Source organism: Microtus pennsylvanicus, chromosome 4 (genome assembly GCF_037038515.1).
Source record: "Microtus pennsylvanicus isolate mMicPen1 chromosome 4, mMicPen1.hap1, whole genome shotgun sequence".
Taxonomy (NCBI): domain Eukaryota; kingdom Metazoa; phylum Chordata; class Mammalia; order Rodentia; family Cricetidae; genus Microtus; species Microtus pennsylvanicus.
Genome location: NC_134582.1, coordinates 79,499,160 through 79,522,367, shown reverse-complemented (window position 1 = coordinate 79,522,367; position 23,208 = coordinate 79,499,160). Strand labels below are relative to the sequence as shown.

Here is a 23,208-nt window from a genome sequence, read left to right as displayed (position 1 = left end):
AGTCCAGCATCCTAGATTCAAGCCCCAGTGTGCAAGTGTGTGAGCTAAAATGGATGTGTGCTCGCAATCCAGGAAGCTCAGCTTACTGAGTCCCTTCATAGCAATTCACCTATTGGGTCTGAAATTCATGCGTCAAAAACTACCTGACCACCAGGCCAGCAGTCTCTCCTTCCCCTCCTCTTCCCCTCATTGTGATCTTTATTCTTCTTCCTCCTCTTCTCTTTTTTCTCTCACCCTGGCTGATCTCAGCCTTCAAGTACTAGGACTGAAGGCATGCACCACCGTGCCTGGCTCAGACCAGTGAGTCTTAAAGTGTTCACCAGACTTTAAGCAATGTCAAAGTCACCTGGGAACCTGAAAGAAATACTAGTTTGGGGACCTCACAAAATTCAGTTTCTCAGTCAAAAATGCTGGAGTGACCCAGAAATTTACTAAAGATTAAAAATACCGCACCAGACATGGCTTAGAGCACCCAACAGCTGTTCCTGCAAAGAAAAACAAAACTCTTTTTGCTAAAGACATTTTAATTTGAATCTATTACTCTATTTTTCAGTTAGTTGAGCCCAGTTGACAGGATTTTGCCAATATCCCACATTTTAAAAATAAACATGGGTCCTATTTTGATTTAAATGCCCCTGCCCTCCAACAAACAAACCAAAGAATTCACTACTTACCAACACTTCCCTCTGTGGGAGACAATTTTATCCTTATAACTTCTGCTTGATCCCAGCAGGAGTATCCATGCACTCTGGGACCCCATAGCTCTCTCTACCTGTGTGCCTTTTCTGCGTTTTAGCCAACTAGGAACTCAATAACTCTTCACATCTGACAGTTTAAATTCCTGAGACACGTGTTGTTAGTGAAACTGCAGATTGGTACAACTTAGGGTAATTTGGCAACATTTGCCAAAGTAACAATAAAAACATAGATTTGATCCAATAATTCCACTTCTGGGAATTTATCCTACAGATCTACCTGCACATACGAAGAAGTGGGGTCTCTTCCCTACCTCAGTCAGAAGTCAGATCACTTTCTAACCAACTGACGGCTTCAGCCAATAAGACACCAAGCTCAGGTGACCTATCTCAGCCACTCGCGGCCTCCTTAACCTGTTGGAGTCTCCCACACTGTCAGTAGGAGGCCGCACCACCATCAGTGAGAGGCTCTATCAGTGGCCAGGTCGGCTCACCTCCAGTGACCCCTCTCTGTGGGAATCACGCTGCTGGTCACACCTTCCTGCACCTGCAGGCTGGGGGCTAATCACCAGCACCGCACGCACACTGTGGTCAGTTGAGAGCTGGGGTGGACACCCCCTCAACATCAACGTTTTTTCACGCCCGCGAACCGCACGGCCCAGCCTCTCTGTTCTCTACCTCCTTCTCCCGCGCCCCCCCCCCCCCTTCCTCCTTTCCCTCTCTTTCTTTCCCGGAGGGAAAGGCAGAGCGGCGCCTCCAGGGCTTCGCGACTGTGTCCTCACCCAGGCGCCACTTCCCGGAGGAGCGGTGGGCGGGGCTCGGGCGGCAGGGGCGGGGCAATGGAGGGGGCGGGGCCGGCGGGGTACTAACCTCAGTGTCGGCGACGCGGTCACCGCAGTCGCTTCAGCAGCTGGAACCGAAGTCGCCGTCGCCGGGGTCGCTGGCCGCTTGCGCGTGGCTCAGCCGGGCCCGTAGCTATGGAGGACTTCATCGTGATCTCCGACGACAGCGGCTCCGAGAGCTCGTCCGGGACCCGCTCGGGCAGGGCGCGGAGGTTGCGTCGGGCCCTATCCCGGACCCCCGGCGCGCTGCCCCGCCGAACTGTGGTGAGTGAGCCCGCTGCGGCTCGCCACGCCCCACGGGACCCGAGCGTCGCCTACTCAGGGCCTCGGGGTTGCGACCCTGGTTCCCTGCCGCCGCGTCTTCCCGCCTTTGGCGGCCTCTGGCCTCGAGGAGCGCTGCGGCGCCGCCGGCACGGCAGGCCTCGGGCTGACCGGCGCGGAGCCCTACAGGGCTGCGCCGCCCGAGCGGGCCGAGCACATGGGCGACAGAGTGGGCACCAATGCGCGCTGCCGTGCGGTGGCCGGCAGTGGCCCGCGGCCCCGGGTGGCCCCAGAGCTTTGGCAGCGGGAGGAGGAGGTGGGGGTCCTGGCCAGGCCGCAGCCGCCGCTAGACCTCGAGGCGGGCGCGCGGGAGCGCGTAATTGTTTGGCTTGTGATGGGGCACAGATGTGTGCAGCGAGGTAACAGGAGCCCCGGCTGCGAGCGAGAAAAGCGCCGCCCTTGGCACGGGGGCGGCTGCGCTCCGGGGCCTAGTTCCCTAGCCAGGGGCCCGATTTTTGAATTGTGGAGAAGGACATTTATTTCGCTTTGCAAAAGCGAATCACGTACAAAGCCCGAGGGCGGGGCACTTGCACCTTTGTTTTTCCTCCAGATCCTTTATCTTTGTCCTTGCCCCAGAAGTGGTGAATGAAAATATTTGTGGTCTCTGCCTTTCTAGAACCCTCCACAGAAATCTAGAGTACCCTTACCATGCTCCAGATACTGTTGCTTCGCTTATTCCAGGGGCAGGGGTCATTCTCTGTTCTACCTAATCTGTGTCCTAAATCAAGGTCAGCTGCTGAAGAAGCCCATAATCACTTTTGGAGTGCTCATTCATTCTAGGTTGCCTTTGGGAAGTTGAAGGGATTTCCTACACCCAAACGTAGGTTGCCTGAGTTAGGGGTCCATAGCTGTGATAAAACACCATGACCAAAAGCAATCTGGGGAAGAAAGGACTTATTTAGCTTACACTTCCACATCACTGTTCATCGTCAGAAAGACAGGACAGGAACACAAGAGGGGCAGGAACCTGGAGACAGGAGCTGATGCAGAGACAGGCGTGGAGGAGGGATGCAAACTGCCTTGCTCCCCTTGGCTTGCTCAGCCTGCGTTCAAAGCCCAAGACCACCTGCCCAGGAGTGGCCCCACCCACAATGGAATGGGCCTTCCTTCAAAAATCACGAATTAGGAAAATGCCTTACAGTCTTTCTTACAGCCCCATCTTATGGAGGCATTTTCTCATCTGAGGTTCCTTTCTCTCAGATCACTCTAACTTGAAACAAGTTGATATAAAACTAACCAGCATAGTAGGAGAGGAACTTAATTTGTGTTTTTGTATTATCAGCTTGTAAATATATCTTTATTCTAATGCATCTTTTAATAGTAGCTTTATTATGGTACGATTCCATATAATAAAATTCATCCATACAATACCTTGGAATGTACAGCCTTCATTTCTCATAAATCATTTACTTCACCACAAAAGGAAGCCTTGTTGCTGTTCTTAAGGTCCACAGTCATCTTTGGGAAAATGAATTTTCACCACTTTGGATTAGAAACATAATTTTACAGTAGAGGTAAGAACTGTAGGATTGTGAGCAATGACTTGCCCATTTCCACTGTCTGGAGAGCTACAGTTTTGTGTGTGCGTTACCACAAGGAAATTTCCCTCTGTGTGTGCACAAATGCTTTTAAGTATCTAATTATTTTCTAATGGGGTTGTACAAACTTTTTTTTTCTTCTGAGACAGGGTCTCCTGTAGCTCAGGCTAGCCCCAAATTTGCTGTGTAGCTGAGGATTACCTTGACTTCTGATTCCCCCTCTTCCACCTCCTGGGTATTGAGACTACAGGCATGTATGACTGTACTTCATATATGGGGTGCGAGGGATCAAACCTAGGGCAGACAGGATACAAACTGGGATATTTCCCCAATTCTGAGAGATTGTAGTAACTTTTTAAAATCTCATAATAATTTTGAGCATTTAAATTGAACATCTCTACCTCATTCATATTATAGGCCATTTTATTGACATTGTTAGTCCCTGTATATAGTATGGATCCTGGTAATTTATCAGCTACATGTTATTCTGACATAAAAAAATGATACAACTGATCTATTTTGCAATTGAAAGCTACAATGGGATGTCTGTAGGACAAGTTCTTTGCAATGGAATATATGCTACCCCATTTTTTGGTTGGATTGTTTCCTTGATCTAGTTTTTTGAGCTTTTATGTATTATGTATATTAGCCCTCTCTTGGATGTGTAGTTGGTAAAAATCTTTTCCCATTTTGTGTGCTGCCACTTTGTCTGAATGATGGTGTCTTTTGCTGTGCAGATGCTTTTCGGTTTCATGAGGTCCCAATTACTAATTGTTGATCTTAGATCTTCTCCTGTGTCAATGAGTTCAAGGCTATTCCCTTGAATATTCTACATTCTCTTCTATCAGGTTTAGTGTATCCGTTTTTATATTGGGATCTTTGATACATTTGGAGTTGAGTTTTGTGCAAGATGATGTGTGAATGGATCGATTTTCATTTTTCTACATGCAATTGTCTGGTTAGACCAGCACCATGTGTTGAAGAGGCTGTCTTTTTTTCCAGTATGTTTTTCTGTTTTTTTTTTTATCATCAAAAATCAGGTGTCCATAGGTATGTGAATTTATGTCTGGCTCTTCAGTTCAGTTACATCGTTCAACATGTATCTGTAGTAATAACAGGAGCGGCGGGGTTGCATCCCCAGCACCCCGGCCGCCTGCTAGCTTATGCCCCAAAATAACAACACACAAGTTGTATTCATTTAAACACTGCTTGGCCCATTATATCTAGTCTCTTCTTGGCTAACTCTCGCACCTGGACTAGCCCATTTCTAATAATGTGTGTAGCATCCCAAGGTGCGCTTACCGGGAAGATTCTAGCCTACGTCCATCCTTTGGTCGGAGCTTCATCGCGTGTGCCTCAGAGAGCAGAGCTATCGAGTCTGCCCGGGAGAGGGGAGCGTGGCGTCTCTGAGCTCACTTCCTCTTCCTCCCAGCATTCTGTTCTGTTTATTCCACCCACCTATGTTCTAACCAATAAAATGGGCCAAGGCAGTTTCTTTATTTTTTAACCAATGACCTTCCTCCATCATGTATCTGTTTTTGTGTTAATGCCATGTGGTTCTTATTACCATAGCTCTGTAGTACAACTTGAAATGAGGCATGGTGTTACCTCCAGTGGTTCTTTTATTGTTCAGAATTGTTTCAGTTATCCTGGGTTTTCGTTTTTCCATATGAAGTTGAGAATTGTCCTTTAAAGGTCTGTAAAAAATTGTGTTGGAATTTTGATGGGAATTGCATTGAATCTGTAGATTGCTTTTGGCAGGATGCCTATTTTTACTATATTCATCCTACTGATCCATGAGCATGGGGTGATCTTTTGATCTTTTTTTTTTTTTTTTGGTTTTTCGAGACAGGGTTTCTCTGTAGCTTTGGTGCCTATCCCGAAACTCGCTCTTGTAGACCAGGCTGGCCTCGAACTCACAGAGATCCGCCTGCCTCTGCCTCCCGAGTGCTAGAATTAAAGGCGTGCGCCACCACCGCCCGGCTTCTTTTATCTTCTGATAAAAGATGTCTTCTGATATCTTCTGATACCTATTGGAGTTGGGGCTGCTTCTCTGGCTGAAGATGTCTACAGGTTCCCAGGGATTGCCTGTTGGAGTTGAGGACTGGGATAAAGCAAGGTGGGGCAGAAGTTAGGAGGAGAAGTGTGTGTAATCCACTGGAGATGGGGGCATGGTGGGTGAGAAGCTGAAGCAAGTTATCTGCTGCAACACTGGGGGACTAGATTTGGAGGAGAGAGGAAGAGATGAAGATCTGCCATAACTGAGTGAATGTTTTTGTAAATATACTAAATGAACTCATCGAAAATTGGAAAACAGTGATGAATCAAACAGGGAAGTTCAAGACAAATCAACAGACATCACCAAGTTCAAAAACAGAATGGGAGCTGGAGAGATGGCTCAGTGGTTAAGAGCACTGACTGCTCTTCCAGAGACCGTGGTTCAATTCCCAGCACCCACATGGCAGCTCACAACTGTTTGTTACTCCAAGATCTGACACCCTCACACAGACATACATGCAGGCAAAACGCCAATGCAAATGAAACAAAAATAAATTATTTAAAAAAAAACAGAATGGGCAGGAAGAGTAAATAAAGCTCAGTAACTGCATAGTTATATAGGATACTAAAGTGTGTGTAATGAGCCGGTTGTGGTGGCGCACGCCGGTAGGATTTGCTGAAGGAGGCAGAGGCAGGAGGATCACGAGTTCGAGGCCAGCCTGGGCTACACATTTTTAAAAAAAAAAAAATAAAGTGTGTGTAATGGAGTCTTAAAGGAGCAGGGATAGATGAGAGAAATGTTTTTGAAAAACAATTGATGAAATTTATCAGATTTGATTGGGGGAGAATTAATATACAGACCCAAAAAATAAGACACATAGAAGAATAAACAAAGAAAACTCTTTTCTTATTTACAGAGAGAAAAATTAGATGTTGCACATAGAAAACAGCTATGCAGTTAACAGCTAACATAATTGTGGTGGCCAAAAGACTCAGATTGATATGTTCAAATAATGGAAGAAAAAAAACTCTTCAGTAAAGAATTCTGTGTCTACAGAATTACCTTCAAGAATAAGAGCTAATACAAATTGAACTTTTCACTAGAATCTCTGTATGGCAAGATATTTAGGCTGAAAACAGTGACATCAAGTGGAAAGAGTATTTTCACAAAAAAATAAAAAGTATCAGAAATTCCAAATATAGGCTTAAAAACTAATACTTTAAGAAATAGAAGCTGGAGCCAGGCGGTTGTAGTGTGCATGCATTTAATCCCAACACTAGGGAGACAGATGCAGGTGGATCTCTGAGTGCTGAGAACAGCCTGTTCTACAGAGCAAGTTCCAGGATAGGCTCCAAAGTTACACAGAGAAACCCTGTGTGGAGAAGGGAGACGCTGGAGAGATGGCTCTGTGGTTAAGAGCACTGCCTACTTTTCCAAAAAATTTGGATTCAATTCCCAGTCCCACCTGGCAGCTCACAACCATCTATAACCACCATCCTGGGCAATCAGAAGGCATCAGGATACACATGCATATAGAACACTCTCACACATAAATAATTTTAAGCATACTACAACATACTAAATTTCCAGACTATAATCTCCAGATCAGCCACTGAAAATATAATTAAAAGATGTACAACTAGAAAAATGAGAAATTCAAAAGAGACAAGCAATTAATAGTTACCATAGTCACTGCAAGTAAAAGAAAGAGCAGAAGCAAACATTAAAGATAATTGAGAAATTTAGCACATTTGGGGATACATCATGCAATAAGGAGTAGACAGACTTATGATGAAGAACCTTTATGAATCTTGCTAATGCATTTGACTTTAATCCTGAAGTTCATGTCAAACTGATGGTTGAAAATGGAAGTGATTTGTGATGTGTATGTATGTGTCTGTATGTGTCTGTTGCTGGGATTGAGTGCAGGGTCTTTGTGAGCTAAGCAAGTACTCTAATCCTAAACTATACACCCAACCTTCTGAGTTGCATTTTAGCAGTTGGCTGGGGGGGGGGGTGAGTTAAATTCAAACCTTTGGAGCTCAGGTCTGTATGTTCAGCTTTCTGCTGGGTATCATCAAAGGCACCAATGCTGTATGGTTCTTTCCTAGAAACTGAGGATTTTGATTTTGCCAAACAATTCCTATTCTAGGACTACGCACATAGCAGATTTGTACTTGACCCTCTCAGAACTCCATGTCTTTGAATCTGTTGACAGATGTGATCTTCACATCTATTAAGAGAAATAGCATGAAAGCAAAGGGAAAGAAGGGTACCAACATGATGTGGGATTCCCCTCTGTATGCTGTGAATCTCACTGATTAACAAAGAACTGCTTTGAGCCTATGACAGTGCAGGGCAGAACTAGGCGGGGAAAGCTAGGCTGAATGCTTGAAGAAAGAGGGCGGAGTCAGGAGAAGCCATGTAGCCCCACCAGGGACAGACACCGGAACTTTACCCAGAAAGCCACAACCTGTTAGCAATACACAGATTAATGGAGATGGGTTAATTTAAGGTATGAGTTAGCCAGAAATATGCTTTTAAGCTATTGGCCAAACAGTATGGCAAAAAATATGATTTCTGTGTGAGTATTTCCGGCTGAGCAGCTGGGAACAAATGAGTGGCCTCCCTACAACAGCAACAAGGAGTGGGGAAGATGAAGAAAGCTGTTTATGACCACCAAGAAGACAAACTCTTGTATAAAAGTATCATAGTGAAACACTTTTTTTTTCTTTGGATTTTTCGAGACAGGGTTTCTCTGTAGCTTTTGGTTCCTGTCCTGGAACTAGTTCCAGGCTGGCCTCGAACTCACAGAGATCCGCCTGCCCCTGCCTCCCGAGTGCTGGGATTAAAGGCGTGTGCCACCACCGCCCGGCCATAGTGAAACACTTTGTATGCTAACTAAACAATAATAACATTTAAAAGTGAGAGAAATTGTATGCTGACTATAGTGGCTATAGTTTACATTGCCAGACCATAATATACTAATAGTGATGGTACCCAACCAGGTGAGAAGACTCCTGGAGACCAACACAGTGTTATTCCAGGCTCATGGCACAATAGGTGGTGACAATACCTCTGGCTGACATCAACTTATAATTTGATCGACCTGCTGAGGAATGGGAATAAAGTGGTTTTCCATTAGTTAAAACTCAGACCATTGCTTTTATACCTACCCCTTACTGTTTTAAAAACAATCCCTTTTAATGCTGATCACATCACGGGTGAGGTGTGGTGGTGCATGCCTTTAATCCTCGCACTCAGGAGACTGAAACAAGGTGATATCTGTCAGTTCATGACCAGTCTGGTCTACACAGTGAGTTCCAGGCCAGCCAGAGCTACAAAGTGAGATCCTGTCTCAGAAAAGTAAAGACGGGGAGCTGGAGAGGTGGTTTAGTGGTTAAGAGCATGGCTGCTCTTCCAAAGGACCCAAGTTCAATTCCCAGCACTCACATGACAGCTTACAACTGTCTGTAACTCCAGTTCCAGAGGATGTGACACTCTCATACAGACAGACATGCAGGCAAAACACCAATGCATACAAAATAAGAATAAATAACTCATTTAAAAACAAAAAGAGTAAAGCTGATTACATATTAGAAAAAGTTAATGCATCTCTAGGTATTCAATAGGAAAGACAGAAAGTTGAATTTGAATATCTTCCCCTACTACTTAGCTGTAGAATCCTTAGGTAAGTAACCTGGTCCCTCAAAACTAATTTTTGAATGTATATAATAAAGATGGTAATACCATCCTGCAGTATCATTGTGAAAATTTAAGAAATCATAGAAAAATGACATGAGTAATCAGGGAGACAAGATAATGGAACGTAAATATTTTTAATTTTATTTTATGTGTGGGTGTTTTGCCTGTGTCTGTATATCAGCTATGTGTCTTATGTCTATGGAGACCAGAGATCCAGTCCCCTGGAACTAGAACAGCAGATGCTTGTAAACCATTCTATGGATGCTGGGAGTCTAACCCAGTCCTCTGGAAGAGTAGTCAATGCTCTTAACTACTGAACTATATCTCCAGCCCCACTACATGTAAATTCAACCGGATGGTATGTCTTCATCCAGATACAGACTGCACAACATAGTGTGTTCTGCAAGGGTAGTTAGCTGTGCTCTAGGAGATTTAGAGACCCAAAATCCCTGTCAACTTCTTTAGCATTTAATTATAGCTGTACTTACATGTAGATGTTGCCTGTGACTCTAAACATTTTGTGTTTAGTCAAACCTCTCCTGTGATTCTCAAAATGTCCTCCCAGTTTCCAGAAAAAATTACACTTACAAATGCATAGGATAAATGAAAGTTTTTTTCTCTAACCCTTAAAAATTCAATTATCCAGCTAAGTTGCCTACTTTTCTCTCCCTTTTAGGAGTGTACTTTTGCAATTTTTTCCCAATAAATTTGTTCCTATTTATATGTCCATCCTTGAGAGCCTTCTCTGATGAAACTAGGTATCTTTGGGAACTCCTGAATCCTGTGACAAACACTCAATGTGTCTTAGTACCAAGGTCCTCATATTAACTTACCATCTTGCTTAACTTCTTTTGCAGATTATCCTGGAAATTTGTTCTTCAAGTAAAGGTTGCTTTCTGTTTGTGAATATTACAGTTAAAGTAATATTCTGTAGCATAAACAAATGTAACACACCTTTGCCTAGTGAAAATAATATTCCACAACACATTAGCAAAATGTTAACTAAAGAAAATAAAACTAATATTTATGTTATAGAAGATGCATAGAAAGCTTGAGATATAGCTCAGAGGGAAATCATTTACCCAGCATGCACCAGGCCCTAGGTTCAATCACTAGCACTGCAGGTATATATAGAAATACCAATGAGATGAAAAAGTAAAGTGATGTTCATCGTTAAAAGCTAAAACCTCAGTCTTCTCAAATAAAGTTAATGTGCCCTTCTTTCACTCTTCTCTTCTCCCATCTTTAACAGGACTTCATTGACCTAACTAGAGAGACCAGAACAAGGGCAAAAGACCGTAATGGACTTTGTGTGATTGATCTGACAAGAAGTGAGGAAGAAAATAGACCTATTGCCACTTTTGATTTGACTTTGGAACCTGTAGCTTCCTCTCAGAAGGAGCCACCCTGTCTTCAGACAAGTGTCAGTCTTTCAGGCAAAGAGGTAACAGAAGCCCATAGAGACAGAGACTCTCAGCCTGCGACACAGAGAATCGTCCACAATGATCCTGTAGATCTGGATTTGTTGGAAGAAAACATATTTGAAGGTTCTCGACCCCCTACATCTATTAGCCAGGACTCTGTTTATCCACCAGAGCCAAACTGTAGTTCGATCACGTACAAAGGTGACCTCAGCTTCTTGACAAGCCTACAGCTCTCTTCAGATGTTAGCTCCTTCTCCTCAACAAGCAATAACAGTAGCAGCAGCAATCAGAGGGCCTCTTTGCCATGCCCACAACAGGATGTGCCTTGCCAACCACAAGGCTTGCTATGCCCACTGCAAGCCTTAGCATGCCCACTAAGAGCTTCACCCTGTCCAACACGAGCTTCCTCATGTCCACCACAAGCCTTGTCGGGTCCACCACAAGCTTTGTCATGTCCATCACAAGCCTTGTCATGCCCATCACAAACTGTGCAGTGCCAACTCCAAGCTTTGCCTCATCCACCTCAAGAAGTGCCATGCCCTCAGCAGAGTATGCCAAGCACACATCAGAATTTATCATGGCATCCTCAACACCCACTTTACCCACCCCAAGACACTCTGGGCCTACCTCAAGATGTTCCAGGCCGACCTCAAAACCTGTCATATCCACACAGTGTGACACAACTACAAGACATGCCATGGTCACTTCAGGATGTGCCACTGTCACTACAAGTTGTGCTGCGGTCACTGCAAGATTTGCCACCACTGCTGGAAGATGTGCCACAGTCACCAAAAGTGGGGCAGTTACCAAGATATGTGAAACAGTCATCAGGAGATGTGATGCAGTTACCAGGAGGTTTGATACGGTCATCGGGTGTAACACAGCCATCAGGAGGTGTGATGCAGTCACTAAGAGGTATAACACAATCATCAGGAGGTGTGATGCAGTCACCAAGAGGTATGACACAGTCATCAGGTGTAACACAGTCATCAGGAGGTGTGATGCTGTCACCAGGAGGTGTGACACAGTCATCAGGTGTAACACAGTCATCAGGAGGTGTGATGCAGTCGCTAAGAGGTATAACACAATCATCAGGAGGTGTAACACAGTCACCAGGAGGTGTGATGCAGTCATCAAGAGGTGTGACACAGTTATCAGGTGTAACACAGTCGTCAGGAGGTATGATGCAATCACCAGGAGGTGTGATGCAGTCATCAGTAGATATGATGCAGTCCCCAGGTATGCCACAGTCATCAGGAGGTGTGATGCAGTCCCCAGGTGTGCCACAGTCACCAGATGTGATGCGGTCCCCAGAAGGTGTGCCACAGTCACCAGATGTGATGCGGTCCCCAGAAGGTGTGCCACAGTCACCAAATGTGATGTGGTCCCCAGAGGGTGTGCTACCATCAGTTGTAGATACACCACACTTACCAGGAGATGTGTCACACTCACCACAAGGGTTACTGGACTTAGCAAGAGACAAGCCAAAATCTTCCCCAGATGATGTGCAGAATCGTGACACTCCTATGGATATCTCAGCTCCGTCCTCTCCAAGTGGCTCTACCAGTCCACTGTCTCCACAGTCTGAATTTTCCTTAAAAAAAGTTCCTGGGCTCCCTTTCACAGACAACTTAGCCAGAAAAGAGAAATCATTGCCACAGTTTGCCAACCCTGGGTCTGCCCAGATACAAGGACAAATACCACAAGTTGGGGTATACAATAAACCTTGCCTGCATAGACTGAAATACTTTTTACGACCTCCAGTACATCATCTCTTCTTCCAGACATTAATACCAGATAAAGACACACGGGAGGTAAGTTAGTATACTCACTCCCTTGGGGATTATGTCTGCTCCCATAGGCCCTTGATAAAGTTACTATGACTAGAGTCCACACATTAGAGAATGGGCCAAATAGAAATGGTGTGTGTCTGTCTGTCTGTCTATTTGTGTCTGTGTAGCAGTTCTGGCTGTCCTGGAACTTGCTTGGTAGACTAGGTTAGCCTCGAATTCTCTGAGATCTGCCTGCCTCTGCCCCCCAAGTGCTGAGATTAAAGGCTTATGCCACCACCATCTAGCTAGAAATGAAATTTTTTATCTTCCCCCACTTGAAAGTGGAGTTAGAGCTGTGTTCCAATCTCAGCTCACTCTTTAAAACCCAGCACTGTGCACATCACTTTCCTTGTGAGCCTTAGCCTCCCCTGTCTGTAAAGGAGGGGTAAAAACATACCTCCTAGGGCCGCTAAATGAGATGATGTGTGTAAAATACCCGTTAGTCTGACTCGTCATTGCCCTTCATCAAATTCTTGTCTTCCATTCCTTTCTTCTTCTCTTCCTGATACCATACAATACATATCACAGAGAAAAGACTCTTGTCACTTCCATGTCTGAAGTCACCTCTTGTATTTGGGAGTAGAATTCAATTTTAAAACTTTAATGTGGATATCATTTCTCATATATCTTCATTGACCTATGGGAACTAAATTAGACATATGGACAAAAATGTTGTGACAGTCTCATAGCATGAAACCTTTTTGTTATCCAAAACCAAACCCTCAGCTTTAAGGTATGTCTAAAGTACTCAGTAGTGGTGCATGCCTTTAATCCCAGCACTCTGGAGGCAGAGGCAGGAGGATCTCTGAGCTCGAGGACAACCAGGGCTACACAGAGAAACCCTGCATCAAAAACAACAACAACAACAAAAACTAAATCAAAAGGTAGGTAGGCTGGCAAAATGGCTCAGTAGATAAAGGCACTTGTGCCAAGCCTGGCAACTTGTGTCCTGTAGACTGAATCCACTGGTAGAAGCAGAGAGTTGACTCCTCCACATTGTTCTCTGACCCCACATCTGCACTGCCGTGTACACTTGTGCTCATAAACACACACAAAAGATAATAAATAAAATGTAACTTTTAAAAGTCAACGAAGCAGGACTGGAAAATAGCTCAGTGCTTAGTAGTGTCCACTGCTTTTCCAGAGGAACAAGGTTCAGTTCTCAGCACCCACATAGGGTGGGTCAGAGCCTCCTGAACTTCAGCTTCAGGATACTCCACACCCAGACACACATGCACTCATAAAAATAAAAATGAATGTGTTTAAAGTCACCCATAGTGCTATCAGACAATATTTATTATGGATAATTCCATGTATTCCCTTCCCAATTGCCTTTTTTTTTTTTTCTGAGACAGGGTTTCTCCGTAGCTTTTTGGTTCCTGTCCTGGAACTAGCTGGAACTAGAACTAGACCAGGCTGGCCTCGAACTCACAGAGATCCGCCTGCCTCTGCCTCCCGAGTGCTGGGATTAAAGGCGTGCGCCACCACCGCCCAGCTCTACTATACTTTTGTCACTGCCCCATAATCCTAGCACTTGGAAGGTGGAGGCAGGAAGATTAGGAATTTAAAACCCATCTCTGACTGTTATTGGCATCCCTTGCTTTGATATTTGCTATTCTGTCACTTTTCTGTTGTTCTTATTGTTTGTTTTTTTGAGACAGGGTTTCTCTGTAGTCCTGGCTGTCCTGGAACTCGTAGACCAGGTTGGCCTTGGGCTCAGAGATCCAAGTGCCTCTGCCTCCCAAGTGCTGGGATTAAAGGCATGCCACACCACATCTAGCTTTCTGTTACATTTTAATATAGATGAAGTCATCTTGTATGGAGAATTTAGAATTCCTATCTTTTAGCTTCCCTACATCCATCATTAAAAGATTTATTTTTAGAGTTTTCTTGTCTCTCTTTAGTACAATATTTGAAATGCATAGAAACCTTTGCTGTTCTCAACCTATTGCAGAACCTCTTGCTTTCAGGAAGTGTAGAACCCATCCTGATGTCTGTCTATCTCTTTGTCTCTACAGAGCAAGGGTCAGAAATTAGAACCCATCCCTCATCGAAGACTAAGAATGGTGGCAAACACTATTGAAGAAAACTTTCCTTTGGGGACTGTGCAGTTTTTAATGGACTTTGTTTCACCCCAGCATTACCCACCCAGAGAAATTGTGGCTCACATCATCCAGAAAATCCTGCTCAGTGGCTCTGAGACTGTGGATGTCCTCAAGGAGGCCTACATGCTTCTCATGAAAATCCAACAGTATGAATCATTACCACTGGTTGACCAAGTCTTCTAGGGAATGTAGACTCAGGGCACAGCTTCTCCTGTCTAAGCATTATTCAGCTGACCTAGGGAAGTTTCTTAATAATGTTGATTGCAAATGATAGGAAACCCAATCAAAACTGGCTTCAATTGCTGGTAAAAGAATTTAATGACTTGTTTTCACTAGAAACCTGGGAATAAGATATTATTTGACACTGTTTCATAAAAGGCTACTGGTACCCAGTTTTCAAATCTGCCTTAGTTTTGGCTTTAGGGATCTACGCTGTAGTCTTCAGCTTCAGATTTTTATAGTACTTTAAGTTAGAAAATCAACTTCGTAATTACACAATTCTGAAACTGAGTTCTATTATAATTCGCTTATCATGAGATATGAGTCACTTTTTGAGACAGTCACAGTGAACCAAACGATAGAATATTGTAGTTAACACAATAAATCAACAGCTTCATGCTGTCCCAGTACATAAAGCTCAATGACTATGAGCTGGCCAGACTGACATGGTGTGGTACTGGGGTAGGTCAGCTGCTGAGGGTAAGAAGATGCGTAGTTGCCTGTCACCTTACAGACCCTATCCCTTCTGCCACTAAATTTTCTAGAATTCTGACTGATGTCACCTGACTTTCAGGTTGCATCCAGCCAATGCCAAGACAGTGGAATGGGACTGGAAACTGCTCACCTACGTCATGGAGGAAGAGGTAACATAAATTACGAAGATATATCTTTTACAGAGGAATTTTTAAATTACATTTATTTGTGTGTGGGTGTGAGTATGGTTGTGTATTTGAAAGTCAAAAAATAACTTCTAGGAGTTCTCCTTCCGTCCTGTGGGTCCTGGAGACTGAACTCATGTTGTCAGGCTTGGGACCAGGTGTCTTTACTGCCAAGCCATTATTTCCTGTAGACAGTCAGACTTGGGAACAGTGCCTTTACCCCTGAGCCATTATTTCCTGTTGACAACCCTACTGTACCAAAAGATTACTGTTAAAAAAAATGTGGTTTCCCAACTTGGATATTAGTATATTATGTCTTAGCTCCTTGAGATGAAACTGAAAATATTAGTAAAAGGGTTAGTGAAACAGCTCAGTGGTGGAGCAAGCACTTACCTGCCATGCATGAGATCCTGAATCCAATCCCCAATGCTGCAGATTAGTAACTGTTAAAGTGCTCGCAAATGCATAGCTATGAAAACAGAGAGGGACAGTACGTGGAATGAAGATTCAAAAGGTCTAAGGAAAACATCAGAGTGATGAGTAACAAAGCTGGGCAGAGACAGCCATGAGCTAGAGCACGTGTGGAAGGGAAATCTTTGCACTGGAGCCCAAAGAAGTCTTCACTCAGAAATGCAAGCTACATACTGAGAGGGAAGAGTGAGTTCAGTGTGGATGGTGAGTGAGTGCCTGCTGAGAGTCATTACATGGAGCTGTCAACTGCTGCATTCTGGAACAAAAGCTACAGAGAAACCCTGTCTCGAAACCCTCTCCCCCCACAAAAAAAGAAGAGTTTAGAGCAAGGGCACCTGCCTTTTGGGAGGCGGGGCAGGTGGTCTCTGAGTTCAAGGCCAGCCTGGTCTACAGAGTGAATTCCAGGACAGCCAGTGCTGTTATACAGAGAAACCTTGTCTTGAAAAACCAATAAAATAAAAGATGGAAGGGTTTATTTATGGCATACAGTCTCCAAGGATAAGAGCCCATCACCATCATGGCAAGGAGCATAGCACTGGAGCAACAGCTGAGAACTCTCATCTAGATCCACAAACAGGAACCAAAGAACACACACTTTTGAAACCATAGGACCACCTGCAGTGAGACACCTCCTTCAACAAGGCCACACATCGTAATCCTTTCCAAACAATTGCACTAACTGGGGACCAAGTGTCAAATATATGAACCTATGAGGACCAATCTCATTAAAACCACCACATTCTACTTCCTGGCCCATAGTGTTGTGGCCATATCATAATGCAAAATATGTTCAGTCCAACTTCAAAAGCCCCATAGTCTTTCAGACTCAACACTGTTTAAAAGTCTAAAGTCTCTTATGAGACTCAAGGTAGTCTCTTAACTGTAACCCTATATAAACTCAAAACACACATTATACACTTCCCTCTACTATGGCACAGAATACACATTACCATTCCAAAAGAGAGGAAATGGGGCAAGGGGAGGAAGTGCTAGACCACAGGGAAACACAGTAGAGCAAACTCCAAATCCTGTATCTCCATGTCTAATGTCAAAGGGCTAGATGACTCCACCCTTCTGGCTTTGCTGCCTGCTGTTGAAGGAGCTGCGGGCTGCGTTCCTGCCACCCAGCACCCGGCTGCCTGGCTAGCTTATGCCCCAAAATAACAACACACAAACTGTATTCATCTAAACACTGTTTGGCCCATTTCTATTAATGTATGTAGCACCACGAGGTGGTGACTTATCTTGCCTAGCCCATATTTAGTAATCTGTGTAGCACCAGTCTTACCAGGAAAGATTCAGCATGTCTGACCTGGCAGCTTATTTCATCGCGTCTGCCTCACTTCCTCTTCCTCCCAGCATTCTGTTCTGTTTACTCCACCCACCTATGTTCTAACCTATCAGGCCAAGCAGTTTATTAATTAACCAATGAAAGCAACAGATTGATATGACACTTCCACATCAGCCTGCAACATACCTCTCTCTCTCTCTCTCTCTCTCTCTCTCTCTCTCTCTCTCTCTCTCTCGAGATGGTCCTACTCCCTGTATGCAGTTCCCCTTAGGAGATGTCTAATGGCTCTGGCATCTCCAGTATTTTGGGGTCTTCAATGCTTTGTGCAAAACCTCTCAGGCCTTTTGTGCAGGGACTCTCCTACAACATACCTGCTCTCAGCAGCTCTCCTTCACTGTGGAGGAAGATTGCACAGCCCCATTACTCATATACCCTGCATGGCTGTAAAGCCAGAACTACATGGACAATACTGCCAAGCTTGGCTGCTTGCTTGGGATAGATCCTGGCCCCCTCGAATCATATTTGCAGCAGGTTTTGTTTGTTTGTTTGATTTTTGGTTTTTGTTTTGTTTTATTTTTGGTTTGTCAGGACAAGGTTTCTCTATAACTTTGGAACCTGTCCTGGAACTTGCTTTGTAGACCAGGCTGGCCTTGAACTCACAGAGACTCTGCCTCTGCCTCCCAAGTGCTGGGATTAAAGGCATGCACTACCACCTGGCTTTGCAGCAGTTTTTAGGAGCAGAAAATTCCTCCTGTCTTTTCCTTTCAGAAGCTGGAAGCTTAGTTGGGTGAGATCTCTGTGAAGGTGTCCCTCCATTTACTCCAATGTGGTCAGGCTTTCTTAATCTCATATCTTTCAGCACAAAGCTAGCTCCAATATTTAAATTTCCTGGATGCTATTCTTGTCAAACTGTACATTTTATATTTCTTCCTGTTCCACTTTCTTTCCTCATTGTAGACTTGAGAGAGTGATTACTAATAACCACGACACAGGGTGAATATTGGACTGTCATCTTCCAAGGAAACTAATCTTCTAATACTTCACAATTTAGCCTCAGGTCAATTCTTAGGACAAAGTCAAAAAGCAACCATGTTCTTTGCCAGAATATCACAAGAACAGTTTCCAGCCCAATTGCAAATATTGTTCCCCTCCAAAACCTCTGAATGGGCCTCCAAAGTCCACACAGCTCTCTGCACTGTCTTCCAGGCTCCTACTAACTTGGCCCATTAAACTCTTAGAGCATTTAGTCACTTTTAGTTCAAAGCCCCAAAGTCACCCACATTTATCCAAAAACACCACATAGTCATAGCCAGTCATAGTGGCGGAGGGGTCTCTGCCTACAACCAAAACCAGCAGAATGTGGATTCATGGGAGGCAAAAAGGAAATTTGGTTCAGCACAATTCCAGTGTTATTTCAAATGTTGAGAGTCTGACTCCTGGAAGTTTATTTTAGGCATATTTAAGCACACAGTTTGAGGAAAAACTTTCCTGGTGATAATGAACTCAGTCGCATATGTACAACAAAGCTTAAGACATGACTACATCAAAACTCTTGTAAAGTAGAAGTGACTTGTGGTTCTAGGGGGTTAGAGACCAGGATGACCGAGCAAAGTCATGACAGCAGGAACATTTGATAGCTCACATCTTGATCTAAAAGCAGGATAGGAACAGTGGGAGACTTTTGAAACCAGAGTTCACCCCAGTGACACACCTCTTCCAAGGCCACGCTTCCTAATCCTTCCCAAACAACCACCAATGGGGGACCAAATATTCCAATGCCTGAGAATTATGGGAGACATCTTACTCAAACTACCAGACGACAAATAGATCACAAGACTTGTGAGAACTCCAGAGTAGCTGCAGAGCAGGCTGACTCCTGACCATGAGGGTGCTCCATCAGTAGAGGGAGCAACTTTGTACTGTTGACCATGCTCAGGTATTTACCCCTTTATTTTTTTTATTTATTTTTATTTTATGTGCATTGGTGTGTATGTCCATGTGAGGTGTCGGGTTCCCTGAAACTGGAGTTACAGACAGTTGTGAGCTGCCATGTGGGTGCTGAGAATTGAATAAGGGTCCTCTGGAAGAATAGTCAGTGCTCTTAACTGCGAGACATCTCTCCAGCCCACCCCTTTCTTAATGTAACAAGCTACATCCAGAAAGAAACCACTTATTCCCCAGCTCCTTCTTAGAGACAGACTTGCCATACCCCAAGTGTGTCAGTTTGTCGGGGAGCTACTCAAGAGATTAACTTTTGACCTGCCTGCATCAGAACATGGGCAAAAACAATAGAATGGTTTGAAAACAGGCCATAATGTCCGGTTGAAACTACCAATAGTGTCTACAGTTCAATAGACAGACACCAGGGGGAAGCAAGAGAGGTCTGAGAATCAAGCCACTTGGGAAAATAAGACAGTTAAAAGTACAGTACATAGCCAGGCAGTGGTGGTGCACATCTTTAATCCCAGCACTCAGGAGGTAGAGGCAGGCGGATCTCTGCGAGTTCAAGGCCTGCCTGGTCTACAGAGCAAGTTCTAGGACAGCCAGGACTGTTACACAGAGAAACCCTGTCTAGAAACAAAACAAAAGTACATGAAGGCTAGCAAGATAGTTCAGTAGGTAAAATTGTGACATCCTGGGTTTGGTCCCCAGAGCCTATGTTAGAAAACTCACTATGGTTTACAAATGTGTAATCCCAGCACTCTTATAGTGAGCGTAGTGAGTTGGAGACAGCATCCCCCAAGAGACGGCAGGTTAGGTAGGTGTGCTGGAATAAACAGTAAAGCAGACAAACTAGAGACAACCTGTTACAGGCTGGGCGTGGTGGCGCATGCCTTTAATCCCAGCACTCAGGAGGTAGAGGCAGGTGGATTCCTGTGAGTTCGAGGCCAGCATAGTCTACAAAGAGAGTTCCAGGACAGCCAGGAACACAAACCCTGTCTTGAAAAGCAAGAAACAGAGAACCTGTTTCAACAAAATGGAAGGAGAGATGGGATTCTTAAGTTATCCTCTGACCTTTAACTGCCACATGCAGATCATGGCATGCTAAATATACATTTAAAAGTATGGTATAGGGACTGGAGAGTTGACTCATGTGGCTACTTTTCCAAAGATCCAAAGTTCAATTCCCAGCAACCACACAGTGACTCACAACCATCTGTAATGAGATCTTGTGTCCTCCTGGTCTGCAGGCAGAACACTGTATATATAATAAATAAATCTTTAAAAAAAATAAAAGTATGATATATGAGGACCAGCATGATGGCTCACCAGGTAAAGAAACTAGGTGTCAAGCCTACCAGCCTGGGTTTAATCTGCTGGACTCACATGGCAGAAGGAGAGAACTGACTTTGATAAGTTGTCCTCTGCCTTCCACACATGTGTATATTACATGAACATGTGCACATGCATATACATGTAAATATAATTAATATTTAAACAATAAGTTTTGGTTTTGGTTTGGTTTGGTTTGAGACAAGGTTTCTCTGTATTCCATTGGCTGTCCTGGAACTCGTTCCATAGACCAGACTGACCTCAAACTCAGAAATGTGTCTGCTTTTACCTCTTAAATGCTTAGATCAAAGGCATGTGCCGCCACCACCCAGCCCAAAAAGCTTAACTATCATGCAGGAGGCTGGGAAGATAGCTCAGCATCTTCTGTGCAAGCGTGAGTACCTGAGTTCAAATCCCCTACATCCATGTAAAAAGATGGGTGTGGCTATACATACCTGTAACCCCTGGCACTGTGGGGCAGAAACAAGAGGATTTTCTTGAGCTTGTATGCCATCAGCCTGCTTCTAAGTTAGTGAGAGAGAGACCATGGGGATAAGACAAAGTGATAGAGCAAGGCACCTGATGTCTTCCTCTGCCCTCCCTGCAAGTGCATGCACCCACATATACAAAAGAAAACAGAATAGGGGCAGTACATGTACATGCCTAAAGCGAGTATTACTGGAAAGAGGACAGGTCCAGAATTTCAAGCCATGCTAATTGCTAAATGTCTTACCTTAAATAAATTCAATCTGTACATAGTAGAAAAGCTACTTTCTTCAAATATGTAACTCTCAAAAAAGATCACAACCCAAGAGTTCATTTTCCAAAAACTAAAAATAAATAAAGCTGTTAGCTAGAGTTAAGGGAAAGAACAAAATATTTAAATAAATAAGAGATGAAAAAGGAAATAAACATAGGAGATCATTAAAGGAGTTGGGAGAGCAGAAGCCAGGAGCAAATCCAGCCCTGGAAGCCAACCCAGTCCTGGGACACTGGCAGACCAAGATTGAGCCAACGACCTGACTCAGAGTCTGCGACCTCCAGCAGAACTGGAGTGGGACTGAACCAGTTACCTGAGACACAGAACAAGCTCCACCAGGAGCAGAAGCCAGGAGCAAACCCAGTCCCAGGACATGGGCAGATCAGGATTGACCCAGCGACCAGATCTAGAGTCAGCGATCTCTACCAGAACAAGTCCAACTCCAAGCCAGAGACTTCTGCAGGAAGAGATCCAGATCAAGATTTACAGAAACAGATCAAAGCCAGCAGCCTAGGCCAAAGTAGGCTTAGACAGCAAACTCCAAGGGAGCAGACCAAAGCACAGGAGCACTGAGCTACCTCCAGGAACAAGAATAACCAACGGGGTAACTAGAACTGTGACACTGACTGTACCCTGAGGAACAACCATCTGAGCTTTGGATTCACTGGCACCTAGAAAATTATTCAACAGAATCTCAGACAGCCCCAACCACACCTATTAGAGGAAAAGGTGAGTAGAAAAGGTAAGATCCTGAAGAAGAAAAAAATGCACAAATTAACATCACCAACGATGAAAACTAAATTAACAGGAGATAGCAATCACTGGTCATTAATATCCCTTAATGTAAATGGACTCAACTCACCCATAAAAAGGCACAGGCTAACAGATTGGATATGAAAACAGAATCCATCCCTTGTCTGCATACAAATCACCAACGATGAAAACTAAATTAACAGGGGATAGCAGTCGCTGGTCATTAATATCCCTTAATGTAAATGGACTCAACTCACCCATAAAAAGGCACAGGCTAACAGATTGGATACGAAAACAGAATCCATCCCTCGTCTGCATACAAGAAATGCATCTCAAGCCTTAAAGACAGACATCGCCTCAGAGTAAAAGGTTGGGAAGAAATCTACCAATCAAATGGACCTAAGAAACAAGTGGGTGTATCTATCCTAATATCTAACAAAATAGACTTCAAGCTAAAATCAGTCAAAAGAGACAAAGAAGGACATTTCATATTAGTCACAGGAAAAATCCATCAAGAGGAAATTTCAATAGTGAACATCTATGCCCCAAATAAAAGGGCACCCTCATATGTCAAAGAAACACTTCTAAAGCTTAAATCATATATTAAACCCCACACACTAATAGTGGGAGACTTCAACACTCTCCTCTCACCACTGAACAGGTCAGTCAGACAAAAAATGAACAGAGAAATAAGAACTAACAGATGTTATGACTCAAATGGACTTAACAGACATTTATAGAATATTCCATCCAAACAGAAAAGAATATACCTTCTTCTCAGCACCTCATGGAACCTTCTCAAAAATTGACCACATACTCGGTAACAAAACAAACCTCAACAAATACAAAAAAAATTGGAATAACCCAATGTACCTTATTAGATCACCATGCTTTAAAACTAGAAGTCATCAGCAATACTAATTCCAGAAAACCCACAAACAAATGGAAATTAAACAATGCTCACCTGAATCATCAATGGGTCAAGGAAGAAATAAAGGGGGAAATTAAAGACTTCCTAAAATTCAATGAAAATGACCACACAACATGCCCAAATTTATGGGACACAATGAAAGCAGTGTTAAGAGGCAAGTTTATAGCACTAAATGCTTACATAAAAAAGCTGGAAAAATCCCACACTAGTGAATTAACAGAACATTTGAAAACTTTAGGATAAAGGAGCTGGGAGTGGTGGCACACACCTTTAATTCTAGCACTCAGGTGGAAGAGTTTAAGGTCATTCTGCTCTACAAAGGGAGTTCTAGGACAGCCAGGGCTGTTACACAGTTATACAGAGAAACCTAGAGAGAAGGAGGGAGGGAGG

At 43.9% G+C, this 23,208-nt stretch overlaps 1 protein-coding gene across 8 annotated transcripts in view; it reads left to right on the top strand.

The window, feature by feature from the left end:
- The first annotated feature begins 1,528 nt into the window (after positions 1–1,528).
- The window catches only part of Simc1 (SUMO interacting motifs containing 1), a 36,034-nt gene continuing 14,354 nt past the window's right edge, over positions 1,529–23,208 (top strand). The window contains exons 1-7 of one of the 8 annotated variants that reach the window (XM_075969593.1): positions 1,570–1,801; positions 10,353–11,520; positions 11,623–11,643; positions 11,704–11,763; positions 11,803–12,338; positions 14,375–14,607; positions 15,255–15,324. In XM_075969593.1, the coding sequence (XP_075825708.1) occupies positions 1,673–1,801; positions 10,353–11,520; positions 11,623–11,643; positions 11,704–11,763; positions 11,803–12,338; positions 14,375–14,607; positions 15,255–15,324 (2,217 nt within the window). In that variant the 5' untranslated portion in view covers positions 1,570–1,672. Of the gene's footprint in view, positions 1,802–10,352; positions 12,339–14,374; positions 14,608–15,254; positions 15,325–23,208 lie in introns of all 8 variants that reach the window. The other 7 variants (XM_075969592.1, XM_075969594.1, XM_075969589.1 and 4 more) reach the window with 7 other exon arrangements.